At 36.6% G+C, this 12186-nt stretch overlaps 1 protein-coding gene across 3 annotated transcripts in view; it reads left to right on the top strand.

The window, feature by feature from the left end:
* Positions 1-9936, top strand: part of NUDT9 (nudix hydrolase 9) — a 34083-nt gene extending 24147 nt beyond the window's left edge. For all 3 annotated transcript variants that reach the window (XM_037744500.1, XM_017545126.2, XM_017545127.2), the window contains 4 exons: positions 242-353; positions 2340-2486; positions 4539-4623; positions 9433-9936. In XM_037744500.1, the coding sequence (XP_037600428.1) occupies positions 242-353; positions 2340-2486; positions 4539-4623; positions 9433-9611 (523 nt within the window). In that variant the 3' untranslated portion in view covers positions 9612-9936. The remainder of the gene's footprint in view (positions 1-241; positions 354-2339; positions 2487-4538; positions 4624-9432) is intronic.
* Positions 9937-12186: the final 2250 nt, after the last annotated feature.

Below are 12186 nucleotides of genomic sequence, written 5' to 3'. Positions count from 1 at the left end.
CCTGAATTTTCATTACTGTTAATATAGTATCTTTTAGGTAATGTAGACATTTGTCTTGGTTTTAACAGTGATGAATATAGAATATTTCTAATATAAAACAGTTTTTAATAACACTAGCTGATTTGAGATAAATTTATATATACTCTTTTAAAGAAAAATGACTTTATAACTTTGTCTCAAGTTTGAGATAGAACCTTAGTTTTGTTGTAAATCAGTTATGATTTTACATTACTATTCACAGATGGAAAAGAGATAGCAGTGGAAATAAAATCATACATCCTGTTTCTGGGAAACACATCTTACAGTTTGTTGCAATAAAAAGGAAAGACTGTGGAGAATGGGCAATCCCAGGGGTAAGCATTACAATAAAATAAGTGTTTATGTTCTTTTTAGTTGCTTTACTTACTACAGGGTTATTGTTTGTGGATCTTTTCTATTCCATTTTCCTCTGCTCCTTCCCACTTCAGTTAGTAATTCTTTTGTTTTCCTTCCCTGCATGAAGTGTCATTGTCAGCAACAAGTTAAATAATCCAAGCTGTTAGAATCTGCGTCTAATTCTGACACCCTTGGGAAAGAACTTGGGCTTTGATGTTACTTGCAGGGCTGTGTTCTGGCCTTTCCACTTAGAGCTGGGCAATAGGGAGTTGATACCCTCATTTTTAAAATAAAGATATCTACTTCACAGGATTATTAGAGATCACATACAAATAAGCACTCATTATGTTGGGTCCTATCTCAGAATTTAACCTCCGCATCAAGCCCAAGGTAGTATTTTTAAGCACTTTTTGGTTGAATTCTGGTAACTTTTGACAACATGTAAAAATTAGCTTTTGGTATTTACTGTTCCTTGTCGTTTAAATAGTTTCTATAATGTCATCAAGACAAGTATACTTTTGTTGGCTTGTAGTTTGAATTTATGGCAGTGCTATATTTGAAGTGGCCTTTTATTTTTTATTTATTTTTGAGACAGAGTCTCACTCTCTCGCCCAGGCTGGAGTACATGGGTGCGAACTTGGCTCATTGCAACCTTTGCCTCCTGGGTTCATGCAGTTCTCGTGTCTCAGCCTTCCGACATAGCTGGGATTACAGGCGTGTGCCACCATGCCTGGCTAATTTTTGTAATTTTAGTAGAGACAGAGTTTCGCTATGTTGTCCAGGCTGGTCTCGAACTCCTGGCCTCAAGCAATCTTTCTGTCTCGGTGCCTCCCAAAGTGCTGGGATTACAGGTGTCAGCCACCACGCCTAGCCTGAAGTGGCCTTTTAAAATGTGTATGTGTATGGTAGAGGGTTTTATATTTTATACCATATTGTGAAATGGAGATAGTTTGATATGAGGACGACTCTTTATAAACATACAGTTATCTGTAAGAATGTTTTCTTCTTTGTAGAATAAAAATTGAATGGAAATAAGGATCTCAACTGACTCTGATAAAAGTTTAGGCTAATTTCTATGAGCCAAATAGTCAAACCTCCCTCAGGTTGAAAGCAATAACGTAATAATGATTTCACCATAGGATCTTATATTTTATTGTTATTTGAAATTCTTATTAGGGAACTGCTGTAATTCATATCATTTTGACAGTTATTTATCTAATCAATGTATTTTTAGTATCTTCCTTTTGTCAGCTAATATTTTAGACATTGAGGATGCAACAGAGCAACATAAACAAATACCTGTCTTTTGGTGCTCACATTCCAGTCAGGGAGACAGATAACATAAGATATATGTTAAATATATCGCATGTTAGAAGGAAAGAAGTACTAAGAAAGAAAGAAACAAAAGCAAGGTAGGGGACTAGGAAGTGTTTGACAGTTTGCAATTTTAGACAGGGCAGTTAGAAAAGACTTCCCTGAGGAGGTAACATTTAGATAACTATCTGAAGGAAATGAATTAGTGAACCATGCAGATATCTAGAGAAAAGCGTCTTGGTGCAAAGGCGCTCAGGTGGCAGCATGTTAGGCGTGTTCTGGGAACATTGAGGAGAGGTCAGTGTGGCTGGAATGGAATGAACAGTGGGGGAAGAATCAATTGCTGTATTCTTTCTTACCTCCAGCCTTTTTTCCTTAGTTTGAATTTGGCAAGAACCAGGAAATTGGTTTGATTGGCTCAGTTTGCCATAGGCTAACCTTAGACCAATCACTGTGGCCAAATACATGAGGTATCCTTATTGGCTCCTTCTACTAGCAACAGATGGTTTAGAGAGCCGTGTGTCACAGAGAAATGGGGATCACTATTATAGGCAGATTGAATAATAAGTGTTAACTCTACCACTCAGTAAATATTTATTGAACAAATCAAAACTGATCCCTTTTTCTACATTTTTAAATGTGACTCCTAGGGCATGGTAGATCCAGGAGAGAAGATTAGTGCTACACTGAAAAGAGAATTTGGTGAGGAAGCTCTCAACTCCTTACAGAAAACCAGTGCTGAAAAGAGAGAAATAGAGGAAAAATTGCACAAACTCTTCAGCCAAGACCATCTAGTGGTAAGAAATAGTGTTTCCTAGGAGGGATTTAGTTCTGTAGATTGATGAAAATGACTTAAAAGTTGACCTGGAAACTTAGTAGGTCCTTCTCTAAATACAGTGGGAATACTTGTATATTTAAAATATATTCACAAAAACAGGTTATAGATTTTCTGTAAACAGATTTCTATTTAAAGTTTTATAGCTCAACTTTTGGCTATGTAGGCTAAAATGATCTATATTCAGGTCATTTATATCATTTATTATAATAACTTTTTCCTTCTTATTCTTTTTTCTTTTTCTTTTTCTTTCTTTTTTTTTTTTTGTGATGGAGTCTCCCTCTGTCACCCAGACTGGATTGCAGTGGCACCATCTCAGCATCTCAGTTTACTGCTATCTCCACCTCCCAGGTTTGTGATCTTCTGCCTCAGCCTGTGGAGTAGCTGGGGTTACAGGCACCCACCATCACTTCTGGCTAATTTTTGTATTTTTAATAGAGACGGGCTTCATTGTGTTGGCTAGGCTGGTCTTGAACTCTTGACTTCAAGTGATCTGCCTTTCTTGGCCTCCCAAAGTGCTGAGATTACAGGCATGAGCCACTGCACCCTGCCTATAAACTATTTTCTTGCATATTGAGTACCCATCCCACAGGAAACCTTTTGTATGTGCATGAATTCAGCTGTGTCTGAAAGAACAGTTACATTTTAAATTATGTCATACAGAGATTTTTCTGGTCAATAACCATTCCAAGTCTCATGTCTGTTTTGTCCATATACCCTCTGTGATTTTTATTTTTATTTGAGACAGGGTTTTGCTCTGTTGTTCAGGCTGGAGTGCAGTGGTGTGATCATGGCTCATTGCAGTCTCGACCTCTTGGGCTCTTGTGATCCTCCCATCTCAGCCTTCTGGGTAGCTGGGACCACAGGCACACACCACCACGCTGGGCTAATTTTTTTTTTTTTTTTTGTAGATATGGGGTTTTCCCATGTTGCCCAGGCTGATCTTGAACTCCTGGGCTCAGGTGATCGAACCACCTTGACCTCCCAAAGAGCTGGTATTACAGGCATGAGCCTGGCCTCTGGGCTTTAAAAACAATACCGTACAAGGTATATGCACACTAATAATAAGAAAATAATAGATTTTTTTTCTTTTTTGTCAGTTTTTATTTGGATTGCTTGTTTTCTTTTCAGAATTGGAATTTATTTATGTTGTCCAGATTTTTTTGAGTTACGTTTGTGTTAGATGACTAGATTCAAATAATTTAATGTATTAATAGCTTAAGTAGCAATCTTTAGTTTAACTTATAGATCTTCTTTAACTAGAAGAATCTACCTTTGTATTTCATAAACTATAACCACAGAAAAAATACTTAAATTATGGACTCCTTAAAAAAATCATATTGCCCAAATCTGACTATTTTCAAATTCTGAAATTAGAGTTTGAGGTGTTGAGGATTTCTTTACTTTTAAAGCTGCCTCAAAAGAGAATATTATTCTGTGGGAAATTTGAAACAAGCACACGAAGTACCACATTAAAAGTTCTATAATATTTACATTTCATCTTCTTCTTCTTTTTTTTTTGAGACAGTTTCTTGCTCCGTTTCCCAGGCTGAAGTGTAGTGGTATAATCTTGGCTCACTGCAACCTCCGCCTCCTGGGTTTAAGCAATTCTCTTGTCTCAGCTTCCCCAAGTATTTGGGACTTCAGGTGCCTGCCACCATGCCTGGCTAATTTTTTTGTATTTTTAGTAGAGATGGGGTTTCACCTTATTGGTCAGCCTGGTCTTGAACTCCTGACCTCAGGTGATCCACCTGCCTTGGCTTCCCAAAGTGCTGGGATTACAGGTGTGAGCCACTGTGCCCAGCCAATAATTACATTTCTTAAAAAACTTTTTGATAGAAACACATGGCATAAAATTTACCATCTAAACTGTTGAATGTACAGCTCAGTAGCATTAAGTATGTTCATGTTGTGCAAGAGGATATTAACATTTCTGATGCTAGTGAAGGTCACATGCTCTGCTGCACTCATTACACCTTGGACTTTTTAAAAATCTGCTTTCTTTTGAAAATAGATATATAAGGGATATGTTGATGATCCTCGAAACACCGATAATGCATGGATGGAGACAGAAGCTGTGAACTACCATGACGAAACAGGTAACTTTATGTTTATTAAACTGACTAGGATTAAAGGATCAATTTAAGCCAGTAGCCCACTAGGACATGATTAAATCTGGACTATTTTAGCATCTTAAACCAATTAACTATTGATTGTAGGATTGTGGTTATAGGAAAGCAAAATTGATGCTATTAAAGGACTACATAGGAGAAATCTTCAAAAATGTTATCACTGGTGACTAAATTTTCTTTAATCCACTGATAACATTTGAAATTAAGGTTGAAATTGTGGGCTAAAATGTTATGCTCTAAAGATGTCAGATTATTTATTATTATTCTTTTTTTTTTTTTGTAAAACAAAAGCAACTGGGATTTGGATAGGAAGTATGGCAATGATAAAGGAAATGGGATTTATATCTTATTGTTTGAAATATTTTCATGATAATCTTGGATTGTTAAAATGCGAAGCAATAACAAAAAATTCCAAGTAGTGAAACAATTTTAAATGAATGCTCTTTCTGTACATGGAATTTAAAATTTTATGAGGAGGGTCAAATCTGTTATTACAGAAGGAGAAAGGAAAAAAATCTCTCTTAAAAATTAATTTGATCTTAATGTACACATTGAATAGTTCCCTTGAAACATATTTTATTGCTAAATTAGATTTGTTTTTATTTGTAGCATAAAAGTGGGGCACCATGCTAGAGAAATGAAATGAATGTTCCACTCATGCCTCTTTCTGAGCTGTGTAACCTTGTACAAATCACTTGTTTTTTTGGACTCAGTTTTTTCACTTATAAAATGGGCTAGAAATAGAAGATCTGTCATTTTTATATTCCGTGCTTTTGCTTGTTGAACCTGGTGGAAATTTTCTGGCACCATTTTTCATTCCTTCTGTATTTCCACTAAGGTGTATTAGAAGAGTTTACCCTTCTAGTATTGAAAACTTAGAAGAAATATGCAGATGTAACTTAGAAGTAGGTCTGTACAACTTTAGTACCGATAAATTTGTTAACTACTGATTTTTGGAGTTAAAAACAATGACTGACCCTCCAGAGGTCAATTATAGAGTTTATGGGTTGTTCACTATTTTTACCCTACGTTTTTCTCTCTTTAAACTTAAAAAAAATTGTTTTGATAATTCCAAAATCTCTGCCATATTTGAGTTTGGTTCTAATGCTTGCTTTGTTTCTTTAGGCTATGTTTTTTGCCTTGTAGCATGCTTTGTAGTGCCCCCACTTTTTTTTTTTTTTTTTTTTTTTTTGAGATGGAGTCTTGCTCTGTCGCCCAGAGTGGAGTGCAGTGGCACAATCTCGGGTCACTGCAACTTCCGCCTTTCAGGTTCAAGCAATTCTCCTGCCTCAGACTCCCACATATCTGGTACGACATACAGGGTACACCATCATGCCTGGCTAATTTTTGTATTTTTACAAAATCATTTGTCCACTTGAATTCAGTGTTTTCACTTACAAAATGGGCTAAAACTAGAAGATCTGTCATTTCTATATTCTATGCTTTTCCTTGTTGAACTTGGGAGAAATTCCTGACACCATTTATATTTCCATTCCTTCTACCATTTTTAGTAGAGGTGGGGTTTCACCATGTTGGCCCAGACTGGTTTCGAACTCCATACCTCAGGTGATCCACCCACCTTGGCCTCCAAAAGTGCTGGGATGACAGGCATGAGCCACTGCACCTGGCCGTAGTGCCTTTTTGAAAACTGACCAGGATGTATTTAGTAAAAGGAACTAAGGCAAATAGTTCTTTAGTTTGAGGTTTTATGTTTATCTGGCTAGGAGTTAGGTTGTGTTTTTTGTTTGTTGTAGCTGTAGGTATCAGAGGCTAAAATTTCCTCTAGTTTTGGATTTCCTTGGAGACTTCTTAAATAAGGTCTGAAGCATACAGGTCTGAAGCGTACCATCCTTTCAGTTGTCTTCCCCTTTTTTAAATAGGAGCCCTCTTGATAGATATGGTGGTAAATTCTAGAGGAAGGGGAATCACAGGAGAATATATAGTTAGATGTTAGTCTTTTAGTGAGCCTGTGGCCCTGGGCTGTGACCTTCATAAGTGCTTCTCAGCATCCCTCCTTCCTCCCCCATCCTTAGGAGAGACAGGACGTCCAGCAGGGGCTGGAGTTGGGTATTTCCTTTTCCTCAGGTTGGTTAGGGCTTGGTAAAATAGTTTTCCTTGAGGGCAGAGTGATCTGGGTGTATTTCAAAATGGTTACCTTTCCCCCTGTCCATGTTGGAAGAGAGAGAGGATTTTTCTCCAGTCTTCACCCTGAGAACTTGGTGGCTTTCTTGGAGGTAACACTCACTAAAATGTAGGCCTCGCTTTGTACTGGTATGGTTGCGCCCCTAGGAGATTTTATCTTTCAAACTAGTCCGAAGGTCAGCTTTCAGCAGTTAGTCAGTTACCCTTTAAATATTCCTACTGGGTGCTGACTCCAGTGGTAGGTTTCTCTCCCTGATAAGTTATGATTCTCTGTATTTGCCTGTCTCTCCAGTTTTTGGCATGGCAGTGTGCTCTGTGACCTCAGTTTTCTGATGGATCTAAGGAGGGTTGTTGATCTTCAGCTTGTTTGTTGTTGTGAGGATGGATGGGACTGATCACTTTCAGTCTCTTTACATGTCAGGCCAGGCCTCTTTAAACTTAAAATTTTGTTTTATATAATTTATTAGGTGACTAGAGTAGGGAGTAAAAGAACCTTTCAGACATTATTAATTCTGATAAGGAACATGATACTTGAATTTAACTTTTTAATTTAGATTTACTTTTTAGTTCTGTTTCTTCACAGATGGTTGGATATTGTAGTTGCAGTGAGGATTGCAAAAAGAACCATATGGTTTTAGCACTGGAATTTAGAAACCGGTTTGCTAAAATATTAGAGTAGTTCTTTTCTTCTAAGAAGTAGCTTTATTATTTTTTATTATAAAGGTAAAGGTAAGGTACATTTATTGAAAGGTATTTAAGTAGATCTATCATCTTTACATTATCAATAGATAGTGTAAAGAGGAAAAATGTAAAAAACACCAGTTATTTCGTAACCCAAGGATAATTATTGTTAGTTAATATTTTGGTATATCTTCTTTAAGATATCATATAGCTTTTTGTTTAAAAAAAAATAAAATGAGCTTATACTCTGTATTCTGTTTTATTGCTTGAGTTTTTTTTTTTTTTTTTATTTATTTTTTTTTTTTTTTTGTTTTTTTTTTTTTTTTTTTTTTTTTTTTTTTAAAAAGAGTCTCACTTTATATTGCCCAGGCTGAGTGCAGTGCAGTGGGATGATCTCGGCTCACTGCAACCTCCACCTCCTGGGTTCAGGTGATTCTTTTGCCTCAGCTTCCTGAGTAGCTGGGACTACAGGTGCACACCACCATGCCCAGCTAAATTTTGTATTTTTAGCAGAGATGGGGTTTCACCATGTTGGCCAGGTTGGTCTCAAACTTCTGACCTCAGGTGGTCTGCCTGCCTCAGCATCCCAAAGTGCTGGGATTATAAGCATGAGCCACTGTGCTTGGCCAAGGTTTTCAATTAGAAATATATTGTGTTCCACTGGGCATGGTGGGTTTTTAGTAGAAACTCTGTCTCTACTAAAAGTACAAAAAAATTAGCCTGGCATGGTGGGTGGGCGGCAGTAATCCTAGCTACTTGGGAGGCTGAGGCAGGAGAATCACTTGAATTTGGGAGGTGGGGGTTGCAGTGAGCCGAGATGATGCCACTACACTCCAGCCTGGTCGACAAGAACAAGACTCCATCCCAAAAAATATACAATAAAAATAAAATATTTAAGTAATGTTACTTTGAATACTTTAATAGGCTTGTCTCTATTTCGTTAGAATAAATTCTTCAAAGTGAAATTACTGGATGGCTTATTGTATCTTCAGTGCCTAGTATGGAGTCTGGTATACAAGATGTACTCTGATATTTATGGAATGAATGCTTATCAAAGAACCCTTACTTTTTAAAAGCTCTTGATAAACATTGCCAAATTTCCTACAGAAATATGCCACTTATATTCTCAACAGTGATTGGGAGCATTTATTTTTTATTTTTTGGATAATTTTAATTTTAATTTCAATTTTTTTTTTGAGATGGTATCTCACCCTGTCACCAGGCTGGAGTGCAGTGGTGTGATCTTGGCTCACTGCAACCTCCGCCTCATGAGTTAAAGTGATTATCCTGCCTCTGCCTCCCAAGTAACTGGGACTACAGGCATGTGCCACCACTTCTGGCTAATTTTTGTATTTTTAGTAGAGATGAAGTTTCACTATGTTGGCCAGGCTGGTCTCAAACTCCTGACCTCAGGTGATCCACCTGCTTCGGCCTCCCAAAGTAGTCTATTACATATTTTAATAAATCTATTTATAAATAGTTATGTTTATTAAAATATTTTAAATTAAATACCTAAACATATTTTATGGTGTTTGGTTTGGTGTTATGCTTAGAAAACTCTACTTAAGACTATTAAAGGAGTCACCAATAATTTGTTTTATTTTTTTACATTCAAATCTCTAATCCCTCTGGAATTGATTTTGATGTAAGGTTTCATATTCATATAATATGATTTCTTTTTTAAGGATAATCTTACTTTTTAGAGAAAAGCCTTTGTATTTTGTGTTTACCTATTTAGGGACTTGATTAAAATTTGGGCATTTTGGAATAGTCTAGTTTTTTTTTTCTTTTATTCATTCTGCTGACCAGGTATGGAATAATCTTGTTTTTAATTCACTTTGCCAGCTAGTACAATGATGACTTAAGATTATTTTAAGTAAGAACACTTGATGACATAAGTATGCTAAAACAGAAGTGAATTTTTCTTGGTGATGGTTTTTCTTTGGTAACCAGGTGAGATAATGGATAATCTAACCCTAGAAGCTGGAGATGATGCTGGAAAAGTGAGATGGGTGGACATCAATGATAAACTGAAGCTTTATGCCAGTCACTCTCAATTCATCAAGCTTGTGGCTGAGAAACGAGATGCACACTGGAGTGAGGATTCGGAACCTGACTGCCATGGGTTATAGCTGATGGTCTCCATGTAAGCCAAAGGCCCACAGAGGAGCATGTACTGAAAAGAGACCAATATCACAGAATTATACCAAAAAAAGGGCAGGGTAGGCCACTTGGCCTATTTACTTTGAAAACGATTTACATTTAGAGTGTTTCACGTCAGAATAAAATGAATGAGATGAACTGGAAAACAGATTTTTCAGCTTTTTGGTTAAAAGGAATATAAGTAGTCATATTTTGTAGGTATTCTGTTTAAGCATGGCTTAAATGAAATTTAAACAACTAATGCTCTTTGAAGAATCATAACCAGAATAAAGATAAATTCTTGATCAGCTATAACTTCTGTTTTCCATCTAGTTCTTGTTTGTCAATGCCTTCCCTCCTGCTCCCCATCTTCTAAGGCCTGAAGGAAGTTCCTGCCACATCAAGCTCCTTTAGGAGGAATACCACCGTTGGATGTATAATGTTTCATCTGATTTTTCTTTAAATTATTTGCTTCACATTTTGCTTTGCATGATCTTGTTGAAGCTAATTTTGAAAATGGAAACTATGTTTTTTTGACTTTGGAGTCAATTTTAAGAGGAAATTTCAGTCACTTTTAGTCAATAGAGATCAAGATCAGTGAACAAGAACTGATATTCTCATTTTCAAAAATTCTGAATTAAAAAAATCCAGGAAGTTAGTAATTTAAGTCAATATGTTCTTTTCACTAGAGTGAAACTACTATATGTTGTAAGCCAGTAATAAATGGATGTTCAGAAAGAATTGAAATCAGACAGGAGAAAAAAATTAGATGCTTGTGAAGATGTAGAGAAACAAGAATTCTTATACACTGTTAGTGGGAGTGTAAATTGGTCCAACCATCGTGGAAGACACTGTAGTGATTCCTCAAAGACTTCAAGACATTTGACCCAGCAATCCCATTACTGGGTATACATCAAAGGAATATAAATTGTTCTTTTATAAAGACATATTCATGCATATGTTCTTTGCTGCACTATTCACAATAGCAAAGACATGAAATCAACCTAAATGCTCATCAATGATAGACTGGATAAAGAAAATGTGGTACATATCTACCATGGAATACTATGCAGCCATAAAAAAGAATGATATCATGTCCTCTGAAGAGACGTGGATGAAGCTGGAGGCCATTATCCTTAGCAAACTAATGCAGGAACAGAAAACCAGACACTGCATGTTCTCTTATAAGTGGGAGCTAAATAGTGAGAACACATGGACACAGGGGAACAATACACACTGGGGCCTACTGGCGGGTGGGAGGAGGGAGAGGATCAGGAAAATTAACTAAAGCAACAAACCCTCATGACACGTTTACCTATGTAACAAACCTGCACCTGTACTCCTATACTAAACAACAATAAAACAAACTTGAAAGAAAATGTTAGCCATCTGTGAATTTTAAACTTCTTGGTAGTTGCATTAAAAATAGTAAAAAGCAAGTAAAATGGTTTGTAATTATTTATTATTACAAATGTATGGATACATTATATCCAAAATATCTTAATATATGATTAATATATATTAAGTAATTTTTTTGGTTCTAAAAAAATGAGGAACAGAGGTGGAGGTCTCTGTGAGTTAAAGTGTTTTTTGTTAAAGAAATGTTAAAGATTAAAATAGGTTTTTGAGAAAACCATGGCTAATGCTATAAATCCCAGAGGAAAGGAGAGGATTGGTGCTTTAGGGGTTTTTGGAAGCAAGGAAGAGGAAAGAAAAGTAGTACTGCCTTGTCTTAGTGGACATGTTGATCTCATTCTGGCTAAGGCTCTCCTTTGGAAAGCCCTGTGATATGAACACCTGTCAACCTAAGTAGGATTGGGTACAGCTGGAGCATCTCAAGAAAAGCTTTAGGGGAGAGAGACACGATTGTTTTCTTTCCTTCAGATGTTTGAAAAAGATATTAGGCTTACTCTGTAGCTAGAGAGCAGAAATAGGGTTAAGGTAAAACAAAAGTGGTTTTCTGTTTTTTGTTTTATTTGATGTCAGAACTTTTGGTGGTAAACCTGAATTGAACTGACAGGCGGCTTTTTTCCCCCTTAGTTATGACTGCAGGTTTTCCTGAGACACGTTAGAATGTTTGATTTCAGGATACCTCGAACCCTTCCGGAATAGTTATAAATAAGGCTTATGTACAGTATTAACTTCTAAAAATCCATAAAATCCTGGTCCCTACAGTGAGAAATAAGGGATTAACTCTTGATGAGGATGACCTGCTCATTGAGTAAGAGGTTAGATGGTTTTCTTTCTGCATAGAAGAGTCGGCTTCTACTTTCACTGTTTGGCAGGAAGAAATTGCTTCTTCCTAGCACCGAATAGAGTTCTCCAAAATTGAAGCTACTTACAAAAACTCTTTTAAAAGTCTGAGCAATTTTTCTTAAAATTTTGACATTTACTTGTGTTTCATAGTATTTTCAAACAGGGTCTCACTCTGTTGCCCATGATAGCACCATTAGAGTGCAATGGTGCTATCATGGCTCAGTGCAGCCTCAACCTCCTGGGCCCAGGCAATCCTCCTACCTCAGCCTCCTAATTAGTTGGGATCACATGCATGCATCACCACACCCA

Source organism: Cebus imitator, unplaced genomic scaffold, assembly GCF_001604975.1.
Source record: "Cebus imitator isolate Cc_AM_T3 unplaced genomic scaffold, Cebus_imitator-1.0 Scaffold177, whole genome shotgun sequence".
Taxonomy (NCBI): Eukaryota; Metazoa; Chordata; class Mammalia; order Primates; family Cebidae; genus Cebus; species Cebus imitator.
This window is presented reverse-complemented; position numbering and strand designations above follow the sequence as displayed.